Below are 16879 nucleotides of genomic sequence, written 5' to 3'. Positions count from 1 at the left end.
CCCTAATCCCACTGATCCAGAGCACTAGTGCTCTACATATGCTAATTAAGGATGTGCTGTTAGAGCAGGGTAGCAAGTTTTCACTTAGTTCCAGGACAATTATTCAAAGAACAGGAATGTGTATAAATGTTTTTAATATACAACTTTTGTTAACAGCTGTTCTGCATTAACCAGCTCTGGGGTTTGCCTAGAGAAGGGATTTTAAGTTCACCTTTTGCTGTTTTGTGTGGATGTGGGTGATGGAGCTTGTGCAGCTCTGCCCCAGCTGCTGTGTACCCAGAATTTATGAGGGCTCCAGTGAGCGGTGCTGACTGTTCCAGAGCAGGGAGGCAGAGTTACCCAGAGCATTTTGTAGCTGGGTAGTGGCTCCAGCAGACACAGATCTCAAACCAGCAGGGCATGGATCCCAAACTCCTGCAGGAGGGAAGAGACTGCAGGCTGTGGGAGATTGGTGCCTCGGTGCCTTTGCCATGGTGTTCCGTGGGCACCACAGGGCTGTGGGAAGTGCCTGTGCCGTGGAGCAGGCAGCACTGGGGCAGGGAAGGGCAGAAAAACACTGAGCCTCAGAACTGTTTTCTGAGGGGGTCTTTGAGTAGTGAAAGCAAGCAGGACTGTAGGTTGTGGAAAGCTTTTATCTGTTAGGTTTCTCAGGTGATCTGTTTTTCCCAAACCAGGATATTGGGGGGAAAAAAAAAAAAAAAAAGAAGTTACATATCTGCACTTCTAAAATGGTACTGAAGTCTTCAGAAGTTTGTAGCAATTGGGAATGTTTGCCATAACCAGAGAGCCTCCTGCTGTGGTGCTTGGTGTTTAGTTAAACCACTGTCCCTGGGCTGAAATTGGGAGAACCTGGATTGTTTCCCTGTTGCTGTCATGACTGTGATGTAGGAGTGGTTGGTCACTTTTCCACGTTCCATTGCTCCAGGGTCTGGGCATGAGCTTTGCTGTGAAGGGTGGCCCAGAGGGGCCCCTGAGCCTGCTGTACCCCCTGGCACACAGCAATGGCTCTGGTTGCTCTTACCTGACAGCTGAGGTGACATTCCTGAGGGATCACAGGGATGCTGGCCATAGCCAGGTCCTGAGGAGCCACATGGAGACAGCTTGGAGTGCTGTCACCTCCACAGGCCACATCCAAGAAAACACCATCCAAATGAAATTAAATGCATTGCATTTCTTACGGAGCCAAAATCTGCAGGCATCTGCTGTGGAAAAACTGAGTTTTGCTGCTTGAAAAAGGATGGTTTGGGCTGTCAGAGAAAATTGAGGGGGAGGATGACAGGAGCAGGAGCTTGGCCAGTGAGGAAAGCAAAGTTTGTCCGGTCTGTGGCTGGTGGAGGTGGCGGAGGGAAGGGAAGCAGCAGGAGCACCCAGGACCCTCCATTCCTGCCAGCTGCTGCCAGCCAGATTCCCTAGGGCTGTGTCTGCACTGTCCGTGCTGATGTGTGCCACAGAGTGAAGTGGGTATTTAAAAGCACAATGCTCTAGGGGGTCTCTTGTCAGCAAAAGGAAGGGCTGATGCTGGATGGGAGGTGTCAGCACACCTGAGGGGTCGTGCTGAGGGGAAGCTGATGGAGTGCTGGATGTTTATATTGTGCTGTTTATTTCTCTGTTGATGCCTGTGCTGGCTCTTGTCTCCAGGTGTTCCTCCTTTTGCCTTCAGGAGCCTTTCTGCAAGGTCTTCCTGTTCTGTGAGGATCACATTGCAGCTGAATCAAAGCGAAACTGAAAACAGGGCCTGTCCTGTTGGGGACCCACAGCACTTTGCTGGGGAGGCTCTGTCCTGTAGGACAAAAATGTCCAAAGGCCAGGGCGTGGTGAGAACAGCAATGGTGCAGGAGGGTGTTTGAGTTAACCTGTGTACTCTGAGTCTTTCCAGGAAGGACTGGGTAAGATGGGCTCTTGTGCACGGCAGGGTCAGAGTGCTCCTGCCCCGGGGAGCAGGCTCTGGAAGCAGCAAGCTCCTGCTGGGGCTGGCCAGGGAAGAGGTTGTATGGCTGGGTAGAAACAGTATTTGGGACAGGTGTGTGGTTTTTATTCCTCCTCCGTGTTTCCTGGGCTTTCCAGACCGTGTTGCTGCTGGTGTGGGGCTGTTCCCAGCACGGTCATTTGTCCAGGTGTGCTTTGGTGCCAGGCACTTGCAGGAACACCTTCTGGTCCCAAAAGTAAGGCTGAAACCTGTCCCCTTTCTAACCAGCAGCACTGTCCTTGTTGCATGGCTTTTTCCTCACAGTGCCCATGGCTGTTCTGAAAGTGGGTACAATCCCAGTTGCCATCATCTCATCTAATGGGATTCCTGAGAGTAGGAGTCCACTTGCAGTTAATGAGGATATTGGTCCCTTCCTAAGCCCCTGCTCATCTGCTCTCACTGCTGGCTGTTGTATGTTTAATAAGCCCTTGGGGGTGTTTATCAGGGTTTATCCCAGTTTTCTTCCTTCAGTGTGACACTTTAGCACACTTCGCTTCCGCAGCCTGTTCGTGTTTACTCAAATTCCAGCTTTTTGTGCTTTCAGCTTTCTTGCCCGCTTATCAATATTCCCTTTGGGTCTGTCTTAGTTGTTAGAATGCTGCTTTTATCCAATACTTCTCATTCACTGAAATAAGCTGTATCTTCTCCCTTGCCTTAATCACCTCATTTCCTTTTAGCTTCGTGTTTGAGCTGTCTGGCTCTTGCTGCTTGCGGACTAATTTCCAGTACCTCTGGATTCCTGCATTTTGATGCTCTATTTCATGCTCCATTTAATTTTCTTTGAATCAACATCAGATGTTCAGCTTAAAAGATTTCAGCCAGTATTCTGGGAGTGCCTGTGGAGACCTCTCTGCAATCCTAGGGAAATTCTGGGTATGTTGCATCAGTTGCTAAGAAAAACACAAACACACCAGATGCCAGCACGTTCTGTTGGTTTGTTGGGTTTTTTTTCCCTATAACCATGCAGAGTATGACTTGTTTTGCTAGCTCCTTATGTTCTTAGCAGATACTGGTGCTTTCTGATGCTTTCCCCTTGCTGCAGAAGAGATGCTTCTTGTAGAAGCTTCTTTTTGAAATAGGGCTGTTGCTTTGCTTTCCTTCAGAGAGATGTGAGGGTGGGTCAGGCTGTGTGCTGGTGGGTGCAGAAATTTCCAGTACTTGGACAATTCTGTCCAGCAGCATTTGTTTGTGTGTTCCCAGAAACCTTGGTGTGGTATTCTTGGTGGAAAATGGGGATTTACCCAAGGGCTTGAAGGCTGATGACAGAGGAAAGGGCTGATGTGGATGTAGCAGAACTGGTAAGGGCAGAGCAATGTTGGCAGAATTCAACCTGCAGGGAGAATCTGGTGCTGCTTGTTTATAGCCTGCTTTCATGAGGTCCGGCTGAAAATCTGGAAACTGGGGTTGGGGAGAGGATTGAATTGCTTTTTGAGTGGATGAGTTTTGACTGATGGAGTGTCTGCATGTGCTGAGAAGGCCCCTTGCTGTGTGCTCGTGGGGCTCTCCTTTCCCCAGAGCTTGACTGGAGAGACTTGTTTTGAATGTAAACTAATAAATGCGGTTATAAAACCACTGGAGCATTCCCTGATGTCACTGTGACATCTGCCACATGCCGTGTGTATCCCAAAGTGCATTTAAACTTTATGTTACCAGCTCTTCAGGGAACACTTTATGTTACCAGCTCTCCAGGGAGTTATTCAGAGCTTTTCCAGTGGTTTGGCTGCTCACAGATAGGATCAGGGTTGGCTTTATGGCTGTTGGTGTTAAGGAATTATTTCCCGGAGTGTGCTTGGAACAAGGAGAGGAGGGCTTCCCTCCCTCAAGATTTTATTGAATCCTGTGTGGTTTATGGCCTTTGCAGGGTTCTGTTTTTCCCTACACCACATGCATAAAGACTGGAGAGACAGAGGGTTAGAAAAATGTGGTTAAAACAGCAAGTAAAGGAAAAAAGGTTTTAAAAGCTGTAACAGTGAGACCTGCATATGGTGTACAGGGACCAATTGTCCTGGTGTGATACAAGTCTGAGGGATGCATTTCACTGGCAGCAGAGATCCTGCTTTTGGGTGTCTGAGGGGCTCTGTAAAGCTCCTGGCACTGGGACGAGGTCCAAGCCTGGTTCTGACTCCTGCTCAGGGGCTGGGACTTTCCTTGTGTTTAACAGAGCATTTTGAGGAAACAGGAATTACAACTTGCTCACCTTCGTGTCGTGTAACAGCCGCGTGCTGAGCAAAGACCACAGCTGCCTGTCAGACCTCTGCTTTAACATATTCTTTTTTTTTTTGTCTTTAAATCTGCAGAACGTAGGTGTGAATAGGTCGAGAGAAGAAGCTTTGAGGACAGTCCCCACGCACCTATAGCTGCAGCTCCCGGGGCAGCAGCCCTTCCTCCAGCAGCTCAGGGCCCGGCGGTGTCGGAGCAGGGCGGGATGGACGCGCCTCCCCTCCCCTTCCCTTCCAGACATTTCGAATGTGATTCTGCTCCTTCAACAAAACCTGTGCTCGTGGATGACTCGGAAGGTATCGGTGAAAAGATGGTGGGGAGCAGAGCAGAGTTGGGTTTAGATTTTTCTTATGTAAATTTGTGCAGTTTCAGTGGGTTTTTACTGTTTGTCTGTGGATGACGCAAGGTGGTTAATTGCCCGTGTGGATTTTACTGTCAGATTTTAACTAGATTTTATTTTCTTTTTGTAAGTGTTTTTTCTAAGAGTTCTCTTATTTTTACTGTGAATGATTGCCTAGAATTACATGGAGTTTTTCGATGGCATATTTAACATGGGCAAAATTCTACATTTTGAGCACTGGAGGCTTCATGTTGCAAAGCTGCTTTAAATGGGGAAGCCCATAATTGATAATTGTCCTGTGTTTTGAGTTGAACTGTGGTTTGCCAACCACCACTTAAAATTTTTCAGAAATTCGCAAGGGAGATGTTCCCTTTGGAAAATCAAAGCATTAAAGCTGGATTTGCTATCTGGGAAATTCTGCTGTTTTAGCAAGATTTTGACACTTTCCAGAGACCAGGTGTATTTTGGAGGGCAGTGGGGGACATAAGTGTGAGTGACAAATGGGGAATGAAGGGAGAGCGATGGAGAGAGACCTGTCCTTTCTGCTGCAGTTATGGGAGAGGATGAGCAGCTTTTTTGAGTCTGGAAGGGAGGGGGAAAGGATTCAGTCTGTCAGGGCCTGGAGAAGCTGCTTGTCTTGTTAGTGTTGTCTTTATATTTTTAGAGAATTTTTGGAATGAATTTCAACATAAAAGTGTATGTTTTCTTTTATAGCCACATTTAATATGTACAGCACGAAACAGTACAGAAAGGTTAGGTGAGTTTAACCATTCTAACAGCTCATGCAACAAAAACACCAGGTAAATTCTGAAATAATTTTAACAAGGCACACCTGCCTTGGAGTTTTTTGTATTGTTTTTAAGCACCTTCCATCATCCCAATTCTTTGTTGCTCTTTTATGCCTAGTGAAACTCCAGTGCTAAAAATGGAATTTTCTCTGTCTGTCAAGGTCAACCTTTTAACTGTACTAAATCAAAGTGTATTTTGTATGTGTGTTACCAGACAACTGAAATGAGCTGCCAGCACTGCTGCTGGCTCTAGCTCTGCAATGAGGAGAACTATTCTTTGGTAGTTGAATTGTGTTTTTTCTAAGGATTCTCTCCAATTAATTGAACTTTTACCATGTGAGTTGGTGGGGTTGCTTTGTTGTTTTGGTTTTTTTTTCTTTTCTGAATTCCTGTGTGAAATACCAGGCCCTGGTAACATAGTTTTGCAGGCAAGGGCTAAATTGTCTTTTGTTTGTGCAGGGTTCATAAAATAATGTGCTGCTGTTGTGATTTTTTTTTTTAACAAGCTAAATTCAGCAATATATTCAGCTCTGGAAGTAAGCCATAGTGCATTGCTGGGTTCTGTTCCAGAGGAGGAATGTGTGGGTGCAGAATGACCAGGAACACTTGCTTCAAGCGCTGCTGTCTAAAGCTTTGTGTGTGTGTGTTATGGTAATGCCATTTCAGACCTTTATTAATTCAGCTGTGCCCGTAGTTGTGGGGTGAGGAGAGAGCCTGCCTGGCACTGCTCAGAGGAGTGAATTCATTGATGTGTGTTAACAAGGCCACCTTTGTGGCACAACCGAAGGAGCAATTTCCCCTCCCACGGTGGGGTGGGAAAGCCAGGCTGTGCCCCAGGCAGCCCTCGCTCCTCTGCTGGGACAGGAGGGGTGGTTAAGCCGTTTTTACACTGAGAATGTCAGGATTTATCTGTAAAAATCCCAGGAGGCTGCATTAGAAAAGTGGGATTTTACTGGCAGATTGTGAGCTCAGACCTGGCTGAAGAAGTGTGGGCAGAAATGTTTCCCCCAGTGAGAGCTGAGCCCAGGGTTGCTTCTCTTTGCTGGCAAGCATAGCTTGAAATGTCTCCTCTCCCACTTTGTTTTACCTCTCTGACCTGTCAGAGGTGCTGTAACATCCTCAAGGCTACATGTTCTATGTACAGTAGGTATTTTTATAGCCTGCTTTCAAATATACTGTGATGAGTGTTTTACTGCAATGGGTGTTCAGTAAAAAGAGTTGTATAGAAGTGTAAATAAACTATTGTGCTGATACTTGAAGAGGAAAAAAAAAAAATGAAGTTGTTGGTTCTACAGTAGGAAGGTACTAAATCAGTGACTGCATCTGACCCTGGCTGGAGAGAGCAGGTGCAGATGATGAATGTAGATTTGAGCTGAATGTAGATTTGGAGTGATGGGTTCTCCCAGGGTGTAACCCTGACTGCTGTTCTGGGAAGGCACAGTTGAGAACTGCAGTTAATTGTCACTTTCTGTAAGTGTGTCCCCCACTCCTGACAGAGCACTCACTGACAGGGGAGGGGAAGACCCTTGTCCTGACCTTGTGTGTTTGTACCATTTGACTGCCTCTGTTCTACTGTACCTGGCTCAGATGCAGTCTCTGGACTGGGATTAAACTGTCCTTTCTTACATCGTTGGCCTTTGTTGTGATCTTTCAGACAAATGTAATCATTTGACCTTTGATCCAAGTAATAAAGATCAAATGCTACAAGGTGCACTGATGTGTGTTTCTTTCCATGTCCATTTCCAGTGAGCGTTCCTGAGCCTCAGTAGGGTTCCACAGCTTCCACAAACTGGGATTAGGGAGATTAGATATAACTGCAAGGATTATATTAATTCCCCTTGTGGTTGCTTTACTGTGACAAATAACTATGATTTAAGTAGGAAGGTCAATAATGGAGGAAGAAGTTGGAAGAACTGATTAAATAAATGCATGTCAGGATTTGCACATGATGGAGGAGAAAAGTGAGGCTTTGTTAGCTTTACCTGGTCACTGGGATTAAGATCTGCTCCACCCTCTCAGATTTACTCTGTTCTTGCATTGTCTTGAACACACTGCTGGTGTTTTGAGAAAGGTGAAAACCAACAGCCAAATGCTGCCTGTCAGTACAAGTTTGTATGCAGAGGGGAGCTGGAGGGCATTACATTTGCAGGGGTACTTATTCTTCAGAATGACAAGGACAAAATTAATGACTGCTTTTAGAATTATGTACTCATATTTTCATGTCTTGCTGATTGCAGCCCCCCAGGTGGTAACCACTTGTCTCTTCTGGGCTGGGTGGGAGGAGTGTTTTAATTGTTTTTTAACTCCTCTGTGTATTTCTGTTTGGGGAGCAGGTAACTTCTTTGTTTGTTTCAGAACTTTTAGGCTGCTTTCTGGACAAAATCTCTCAAAAGCTGTAGTATGAGGATGACCCAGAGCCGATGGGTGAGTGAAGCCAGGTGGTGCTCACAGGTGGCCCTGGGCTGCAGCAGTTCTGCAGAGGAGGCTGTGGAGCTTTGGTGCCTGTGCTGTAACACGGGTGAGTGTGCAGGGCAGGGGCTGAGCAGGACAGGGCTGCAGAGGAAAGGGATCTGTGCCCCTCTGTGAGTGCAGCTGGGCACAGCTGTGGCAGCAGGAGATGCTGCTGGAACATCAGTCAGATGCCAGCTGGAAGAGTTGCTGTGTGAAGCCTCTTGAGTAGATCTGGCACTTGTTACTCCAGAGCAAAGCAGGTGAATACAGGGAGCCAATTCCCACAAGGAATATTTACTACTCCTTATGATTGATAACAGCTTCTTTGTGTGCAGATACCCACTGCTCCTGGCACCCACTTTTGGAACTCCTTCCCCAGAAATGCCTTTCTGCTCGGGTGCAAGGGCACAGCACTCACCTTGGAAAGCAGAATCACTTTCTGGTGGCAAATGGCAAAGCAGAAGTGGCTCTGTAGGTTATGTGAAGGGGAAAAGCCCAGGTTCCTGCTCTCCCTGCAGCACCTCACAGGGCACTGCTTGTTGCCTTGGACTGGGGTTGGTAACGCAGGCCAGCCCTGGCTGTTTGGAAATGCCAGCTGTGTCCTGCCCCTTCCAGCCTCAATCTGCTGCAGGCTCAGATGCCATCCCAGTCATGCTGGCATTACTTGGGTTATAGCAATAAACTAGAGCTGTTCTTAAGGAGCAGAACAAAGGCAGCAGTGTATTTTTTGAATCTCTACGAAGTATTACAGCTTTCCGCTGCTCTTTCAGCAGGATTAACAGTCTGAAATCTACCCAGAAGTTCCAGGGTTTTCCTAGGAGTTCTGTGGCATTCCGTAACTCTTGAATGAACTGACACGTACATTTTTTCTGCCTGTTCAGTGTTAAGAAAATCAAATAATTTGCAACAGCCTTACAAGATACAGAAAGCTCCTGAGAAGCAAAGAAACTTTGCTTCAGCCTGAATTTTATGAGCTGGATTCAAGGCAAAGGTTTTGGAAGGAGCTTTGCAGTTATTACATTAGTTTTTCTTTCTCTCTAATGGCTAAAACTCAAAATTCAGAAGTAGGTGTTGCAAGGCAGCAGGATCTGGTTTTGTGCCCTTCTAACAGCAAGCAGGAGGAGCCACAGCTGCTGTGTTACAAACAAGCAAATAAAACTGGAAGAAGGATTTTGTGTTTGGCAGTTAAACAAATAATTCCTCAGGCAGAGCAGGCAAGTAATTCTACAGTCATTACCTGGGATCTGTCCTGCTGTGATTGTTGTGGCTGTTAGCAGGAAGTGGCATTTAGTGGCAGAACCCCACATTCCCAGGCAGGATGGGGCTGCTCTGGGATGCTGAGGCCTCTTTGTCTCATGCTTGGACTGCCTTGGAATAAATATGAAGCATTTATTCAGCAAAAGCCCCTTGAGCTGTTTCCCACAGCAGCTGGTGTTACACTAGGAATCTGCTTTCTCCTGACACTTCATTTTGTTTAATTCACAAAAACAAGAAATGTTTTAAGAAAGTGAGCAGGGCTGACCAAGCATTATTTTTTCACTGTACCTTAAAGACCACTGGAGTTAAATGGTATATTTTTAAAAATCATAGAGCCGTGAATGAAAGTTACATTAAACTTTCTTTTAATTGAAGACAAATAAAAGAACCAAGGGCTCAAACACATTTTATAAAGACATCTTCTGTTCCCCAATGTCTTCTCTTGAGCAAAATATACAGCACACACATATATATAACATAACTACATTCAAGTACCAAACAGAATTTACATTTCCCAAACAGAGAAAATAATGCACATGATTCACATACCTTAAACCCAACCATGCATAAAAACACTGCCAATAAATCAGGTGTTGAACATAATTCATCACACTAGGGTGTATTATTCTGAAGTATCGACGTTGTTGGAATGCATTGACACTTGGGAGTCTGGTTTGTAACCCTGCTGCAAAGTCCAGCTCTTCAGAGACTTACTTGTTCAAGATCTGTTCAAATTTTGGGTTAATAAAAGAAAATCCATCAAATGCAGACTGGTCCATGGACTCAATCAGGTTTTTGTCACTGTAAGACAGTTTTGGCTTCTCGCTCAGAAATTCTCTGTCAAAGTTGTTGTAGTCACTTGCTGATTTCTGTATTAGAGAGGAAAGACAGTTTGAGACAAACTGTATTTTCTTCAAGAACAAATCACCTAAATACAAAATTCTGTGAAGTTAGTCTTTTAGCTCCCTCCCTCCTTCCTCTGCTTTAGAGAGAAAAAAAAATATCTCATTTTAACCTATTCATCACACTAGGGTGTATTATTCTGAAGTATCGACGTTGTTGGAATGCATTGACACTTGGGAGTCTGGTTTGTAACCCTGCTGCGAAGTCCAGCTCTTCAGAGACTTACTTGTTCAAGATCTGTTCAAATTTCGGGTTAATAAAAGAAAATCCATCAAATGCAGACTGGTCCATGGACTCAATCAGGTTTTTGTCACTGTAAGACAGTTTTGGCTTCTCGCTCAGAAATTCTCTGTCAAAGTTGTTGTAGTCACTTGCTGATTTCTGTATTAGAGAGGAAAGACAGTTTGAGACAAACTGTATTTTCTTCAAGAACAAATCACCTAAATACAAAATTCTGTGAAGTTAGTCTTTTAGCTCCCTCCCTCCTTCCCCTGCTTTAGAGAGAAAAAAAAAAAAAATCTCATTTTAACCTATTTTAACAAGACTTTGAGATTATAACTGGGCACTTTGTTATTGTTAGTTGGAAACCAACAGAAAAACCAAACCCAGGTTGCTTTGAAGAAGAAACCTGGATTTGGAATAACACTGGGTTATTACCCAAAGGTTTTCTGTTGACAAAAGCAATGCAGCATTAACTTACACATCAGACCAACATTTTTTGCCTTTAACCAAAATGTTTAAATTTCTTAGAACATTTTACAGGCTATACTTGTTCAGAGAATAAAGCAATGCCCTACAGCAGCTGTTTTGTGTTTAATAAATACTCATGTAACTAGAAACTGTTCTACACTCTCAACCACCAAAGACTTCCCACTTCTGTGAGAACAAGCAGCACAAAACCTTGTGTGTTTGCAGGGGACAGCTCTCCTCCACAGAGTACATTTTAAAGAGACTGTTGCCTGCAGACCATTTCACCTGTTCCAGGAACAGGCTGGAGAAACACTGGTTTGGGATTTTAACCACGTGAGCTGAAGCAGCAGCATCCCACTGTGATACAGACTGAGTTACAGTCTGTTCTGCAGGTGTTTTTCCAGGTAACATCAGGCATGTACATGAATTCCACGTTCAGTAGCTTAGAGAATGCTGCTTCTTGCCCCCTTGGAGATGCCTGGGTGAGTTTGAAGCAGCAGAGATTTAATGCTTGCACGAGTGCCTGCAGTAGGTACCAGCTGAGCAGCCTGGAGCTACTGCTGCTCCTCCCATGTGGCATTTCAGAAAAGCAAACTGCAAGGAACTGTGAACATTCTAACACGGAGAGAAATGGAGATCAAAGCTATCTGTTTGTTGGTTTTCATGAACATTTTATCCACAAAGCTCCTTGAGAGCAACAGGAGGACAGTCTTAAGAGGAAGATCTCAGGGCAGTCAGAGGAGTACAGAGCAGCTGTGTATAACTGAACCATCCAAGAACAACGGGCTTACAGATACACAACTTTCTCATTTGTAAAATGTGAGGAGAAAATGGCAGTGGGAGCCTTTGTGCAGGAACAGAATTCACCCCTGACCCCTGGGCTGCTGTTTACTAAGAACCAAGAACAACCCACTTACCACTTTTGGCCTGAAGGGAGGGTCCACCTCCCTCTTCTCTAGTGCTGTCCAGTTGATTGTTTTGAAGAAAGGATGGTCTCTGATATTCCCAGTGACCCCAAGTCGTTTTGCTGGATCCCTTTCAAAGAGCTGCAGGAGAAGACACCCAGTAAAGAGCTGCTCCAAAGGGGCAGAGCAGTGCAAGAATTACAGGTGTGGTGCTAAAACAGCCAAGGGTGCTGACAGCAAACAGAGCATTAGGAATTAATCTGACCTGGCTTTCCCTTTGTCAGAGCAATTTGCTGATGAACAGCTCCTTGGTTAGGAGATCTGTCTCTCCCTGCACTGAGGCAGTACCAGCACCCCAAGCTGCCCATCAATCCTACCTTTTCCAAGATATCCTTTGATTCCTTGGTGATCCAGCGGGGGTAGTGAGGGGTGTCCACTCGGATTGACTCAAACAGTTCATCTTCATCATCCCCATGGAACGGGGACTGGCCAATCAGCATCTCATAGAGCAGCACCCCAAAGGACCACCAGTCCACGGAGAAGGTGTAGCGCAAACCCTGCAGGATCTTGGGCCGCACAGGAGGGAATTCACGTAAGGGGTAAGAAGCAGCAATACATCCCAAAAATCAGGAGAGGTATTTCAAGAGAGAGTCTTTAATGACTAGAGCACTTGGGGAAAAATAAAAGTCCATCTCTCTGGGAAACTGTGGACACTGATGCAGAGCTGTGGTTTTACCCTAGGCTGCTGTTTGTGGCAATGTGGCCAGCTCCATGGACAGGTCTTTGCTCTCATTGGGAAATTTTCTCCCTTAACTTTAAATAACCATAGACTTAAAAAACATCCTCTCTAGTTTCTTTAAAAGCCGAAGGCAGAAGCAAGTAGTGATGCATAGCAGATTCCTACAGAAGTCTTGGATATAATTTATAGCTTTAAAAGCAAAATACCTTTGTTGAACTGCTTTGCAAATGGGGTTTAAAAAATCCCAACAAACCAACACACAGAATTAAACTCTGTGAGATTCCCCTTAAAAGTTCCTTTTGTTTTGAATTCTGGTTGTTTGCACAGGCACAAGTCTCTTCTCCATCTGCAGTGCACATACAGATTCATTCTGCAGAAGCTTCATGGATGTGCTGGCTACACCTAACCCCCAGCTCTTAAAAACCTGAGCATTTTAACTTTCCAAACCCACATTTTTTTTTAAACTTACAGCTACAGAATATTTTGAAATCTCAAGTACCTTCTATAAAACACAGATAAATTTTTTTTCCTCTGATTTTTACCTCTAATTAGACTTAGACTTTTCTGAACTATTAGTCTACAAAGAGGTGATTAATCACAGCAGCTCTTGTGCCATCAGGGCACTAAATCCCTGCCAGCAGTGTCTGTCTGTGTGCCATACTGACCTCGGGAGCGATGTAGTCGGGGGTCCCACAGAAAGTGCTCGCCTTGCTGTCACCAACAATGTTTTCTTTGCACATTCCAAAATCAGCTATTTTGATGTGGCCTTCTTTATCAACCATCACGTTGTCCAGTTTTAGGTCTCTGCAAAGTGTTTTTAAAACATTGTGGTTTGAGTAATTTTTATAATCAGATGCACACAGTTTGTTCACTGATAAACACCTCCTCAACTGCACACATAAAGGCTTTTCCAAAAGAATAATCATCCATTGACACCATCCATCCAAAATGGTACCTTTGTGCTGTGAGGGCATGAGGGACAAGGGAAGAATTCTCTCTTGTCAAAGAAAAGAAGAGGCTGAGGTGTATCTATAGAATGTGACCTTATAACCCTCCACATTTGCTTTCAGATGCAGAAGCACAGCCAGAGCTTCTGTTGCTGCTGCAAGGTGTGAGAGTTGTGCCCCAGCAGCTGACACAGCAGTGCTGCACCACCTCCAGGGCTCAGAAGGAGGATTGTGCTGGATTCTGAGAGCCTTTGGCAGGAATTTGACTGTTTGAAACCTGCCCAACTCTTAGCACTACCTGTGACTTTTCCTGCTTACAGCACAAGTTCATGTGTTGTGGCACGGCCTGTGAAGGGTTCTGTTCATGTCTTTTCTCAGAACAACACTATTCAACCAAGAAAGAGCTTTTTTTCCCAGCAGTTTCCAAAAGTTACATTCCCTCCCTTTGACCATGCTGCATTTTTTGTCCCTCTGGCTGCAAATGCACATACCAAGGAGGGCAGGCTGAAGAGAAACTGAACAGCCCTCTGCTTACCAAGGGCTGAAATAGAGCAGAGAATTTCACATAGGAACAGGGCAGTCTTTTCTCCTGGGTAACTGAAGTTCTCAGAACCAGCAGTGGATCAGGGTCTGGCCCTTGATGCTTCAACCTGATGAAGCAGAGGCATCAATGTTGTGGTTTCACCAGAAGGCAAAAGCAGGGAACTTTCACCTCAGTGGTTTGCTCAAGGAGCCTCTCCCGCACCTCCACACTAAACAGACTCATGATTTGAAGGCAGTGTTTGAAAATGACTGAAACAAAACTGCTTTTGTGTAACACAAATCCCATTCCATCATTCCAGTTGCCAAGGAAAAAACCACACAAATAGAGATTCATTTCAGGCATGTTAATGGCCTTGGAACTACATCAGATCTCTGACAGACAGCTTGTGTTTGTTACATCAGTCAGGAATTCAAAGATTCATGAAGTGCTAAGACAATTCCCAGGTCCCAGCCTGGAGCTAGCTGGTACTCACCTGTAAATAATGCCTTTGCTGTGAAGAAACTGGAGCCCACATAAAATTTCAGCTCCATAAAACCTGAAAAGACCAAAACAGCTTTTAATCTTCGCTCAGTTACAACAGTCAATGCAGGTAGCCAAAACAATGCTGTGGGCACCTTTTCATGGAGTGAGAAGCTCTGTACACATCTTTAAATCCCAGTGCCTGTGTGTTTGTGCAGCCAGTGCTGTAACCTGCAAGGTAATCCCTTCACCACACATCGGCAGTGTCCAACACCAAACAGCAGAGGGGACACGGCAGCAGCTGCTGCAAGGCTTCATCCCACTTCCCTCAGGCAGCACCATCCCCGCCCTCCTCTTCAATAACAGACTTTGTACGGTTTTAGGGATAGGCACGTGCCTTTGAAAGAGAGCTGTGGGAGCTCAGCCCTCCAGGATTGCTGCAGGAGGGACTGGGCACCAGTGCAAGGTGAGAATTGAGCCTCACCCGTCTCCCTCTGCCTGGTCACAGACACCCTGAAAGATGCCACCACTTCAGGGGCACTCTCCTCAAAAGAAAGAGGTGATAATCTAGGGGACATGAAGCAAAATCTGAAAGAATGCTTCCCTCTGCCCCAAAAAGAATAATTTCTTTTTAAATTGGAAAAATACAAAACTGTTTTAATTACTGTATAGCAGATGAATGTTGGTCCAAAACAAACAGCACAGAATATAGCCAGAGAGGATGCCAGAGGTGTTTGCTGGGATCCAGGTAAGATGGAGGGGCTTTATCCACACTTTTGCTGGGAAGAGTGGGGAGGGAGCTGACCTATACAACTGGCTGCTGTTGATGCCAGACTTCTTGTGATCCCATCCAGTCAGCAATCCTCAGTGCAGTGCCAGTAACAGAAGTAATTTTTCTGGGGCTTACAGACAGGTCCAGTAGTCTGCACTGTTAGTTTTTAAGGTTTACATGCCACCCCTTCAATGATGCCATTACAACACCCATGGGTTTGGATGAGAGAAGTAGAAACTGACCTCAAACTAAGAATGATAGCTAAAGTAACAATAATAGAATATTTTTGCGCCCTTTAAAGATCACTGCAGCTGAAAAGTCACAGATAACTGACACAAGTGCACTTACTAAACAAAGTGCTTACCCATTTAATTAGCATTTCATGGAGTAGTGTAATGGTTTTTGGCACTATCATGTCAATTTAGCAACAGCAGTAAAGAAGTGCTGAATCTTTTCCTCCCCATGCTGTTTTCCAATTTTTTTCCATCAGAATACTGTCCTAAAGTGCACTGAAGCTGTGCCTTTTGCTTTTCAGTGCTGGCTCACGTTGCAATTTATTTTGCACCTCTAGGAACAAGCACCCCATAAAGTACAACATCACAGATACGTAAATTAAGGAAGCCCAACTCCACACATCATTAAATGAACTTCATTGTATTCAGCCAGTGCCTAGAAACATGTTTTCAACCCTCAGCCACTGCAACTTGACTGCAGGTAAGGAGGGGCACAGAACCAGAAGCCATGAAGAGATGAAACCATGCACAGAGGTGGGCAATGAAGGGCTGAGGACTCACGTTGCTCTGTAGAGGTCGAAACGCCCCTTGTCTTGGATGTGGAACATCAGGTCTCCCCCATTCAGGAACTCCATCACGAAGAACAAGTGATCCTTTAGCAGGTAACCAGGGAATGGAACAGTTACTGATGCCATCCAACCATAAATGAAGGAGCACTGTGCCTCCAGGGGACCAAGCTGCCACCTCCCTCTTCTCCTGAAGGATTTTTGGTTTCATGTACCCCTGTGAGGCTCCTACAGAGTTGAGTGGCCTGGCCTTGTAAATATAAATATCTGATCCTGTATTCTGTGGGTTTCTAGACTTAACACACTCTGAAATGGACTTTCTGATTTCAATCTGTGACAGTCATCCTTTTCCCCTCACCAAGGACAAAACTCAGATTAAGGACTTAATTAAACTCCTTCTTATTCCAGACTGCATAGATGTTCTTCTGATCTTACTCTCTTCTTATCAAGGTATGTGTTGTCATACTCTGTGAATTGCACAGAGCACAGGAAAAGGACATTTCATTCTTGCATCACTAAATTACTTTGATTTGACCGCTGGTATCAGCATCCATTAAAGGCTCAATCTGTTGTGTTGCTGTCACCATTTAAATTTTTCTTACCTTTGTCTGAAACGTGCAGTAAAGATGTGTGAGAAATGGATTTTCCCAGGCAAGAGCAAGGACCCTCTTTTCCACCATGGTACATTCCACATCATCATCAATTAGCACCACGTCCTTTTTCAGAGCTTTGATGGCAAAGAATTCATTCTTCCCTTTCAGCTCTGCAAGCAGAACCTACAAAAAATGAAAGATGAGAGTACAGCACGTTTAGGAAAGAACTGATGCTGAATGTATCAGTCAGGGAAAGCCAAAGGTATTTATAGCAGGTGCACTGGCAATTAAAAAACACATTTAAGTGGGAAAGATGAGGGAGGTTTGGGAAGGTGAAGCTGCTGGACACAGAGGAGGAGATGGGGCTCAAGGACCAGGCACCACAGGCAGTTTTTCTGTCAATGCCTTGTGAGTGCATGAACAGCAGCCATGTAAATAAAGCCTGGTCTGTCACTGAGCTGCAGTTTCAGAGACAGCAGTGGACACAGTTTGGAGGTCACACTGCT

General features: G+C 45.0%; 2 protein-coding genes across 5 annotated transcripts in view; one reads left to right on the top strand and one right to left on the bottom strand.

The window, feature by feature from the left end:
* LOC121350496 (6-phosphofructo-2-kinase/fructose-2,6-bisphosphatase 4) overlaps positions 1-7025 on the top strand; it is a 50456-nt gene extending 43431 nt beyond the window's left edge. For all 4 annotated transcript variants that reach the window (XM_041461888.1, XM_041461896.1, XM_041461870.1 and 1 more), the window contains exon 14: positions 4264-7025. In XM_041461888.1, the coding sequence (XP_041317822.1) occupies positions 4264-4323 (60 nt within the window). In that variant the 3' untranslated portion in view covers positions 4324-7025. The remainder of the gene's footprint in view (positions 1-4263) is intronic.
* A 1821-nt stretch (positions 7026-8846) lies between these two features.
* Positions 8847-16879, bottom strand: part of PRKCD (protein kinase C delta) — a 63348-nt gene continuing 55315 nt past the window's right edge. Inside the window, exons 12-19 of the mRNA XM_041465052.1 lie at positions 16383-16556; positions 15776-15867; positions 14223-14285; positions 12925-13063; positions 11898-12086; positions 11533-11661; positions 10110-10306; positions 8847-9694 (exon numbers count right to left, since the gene is read on the bottom strand). Of these exons, the coding sequence (XP_041320986.1) occupies positions 10148-10306; positions 11533-11661; positions 11898-12086; positions 12925-13063; positions 14223-14285; positions 15776-15867; positions 16383-16556 (945 nt within the window). The 3' untranslated portion in view covers positions 8847-9694; positions 10110-10147. The remainder of the gene's footprint in view (positions 9695-10109; positions 10307-11532; positions 11662-11897; positions 12087-12924; positions 13064-14222; positions 14286-15775; positions 15868-16382; positions 16557-16879) is intronic.

The sequence above is a fragment of the Pyrgilauda ruficollis genome, unplaced genomic scaffold (genome assembly GCF_017590135.1).
Source record: "Pyrgilauda ruficollis isolate IOZ18807 unplaced genomic scaffold, ASM1759013v1 scaffold10, whole genome shotgun sequence".
Classification (NCBI taxonomy): Eukaryota; Metazoa; Chordata; class Aves; order Passeriformes; family Passeridae; genus Pyrgilauda; species Pyrgilauda ruficollis.
Note: the sequence above shows the minus strand (reverse complement) of the source record. Positions and strands in the feature narration are given on the sequence as shown.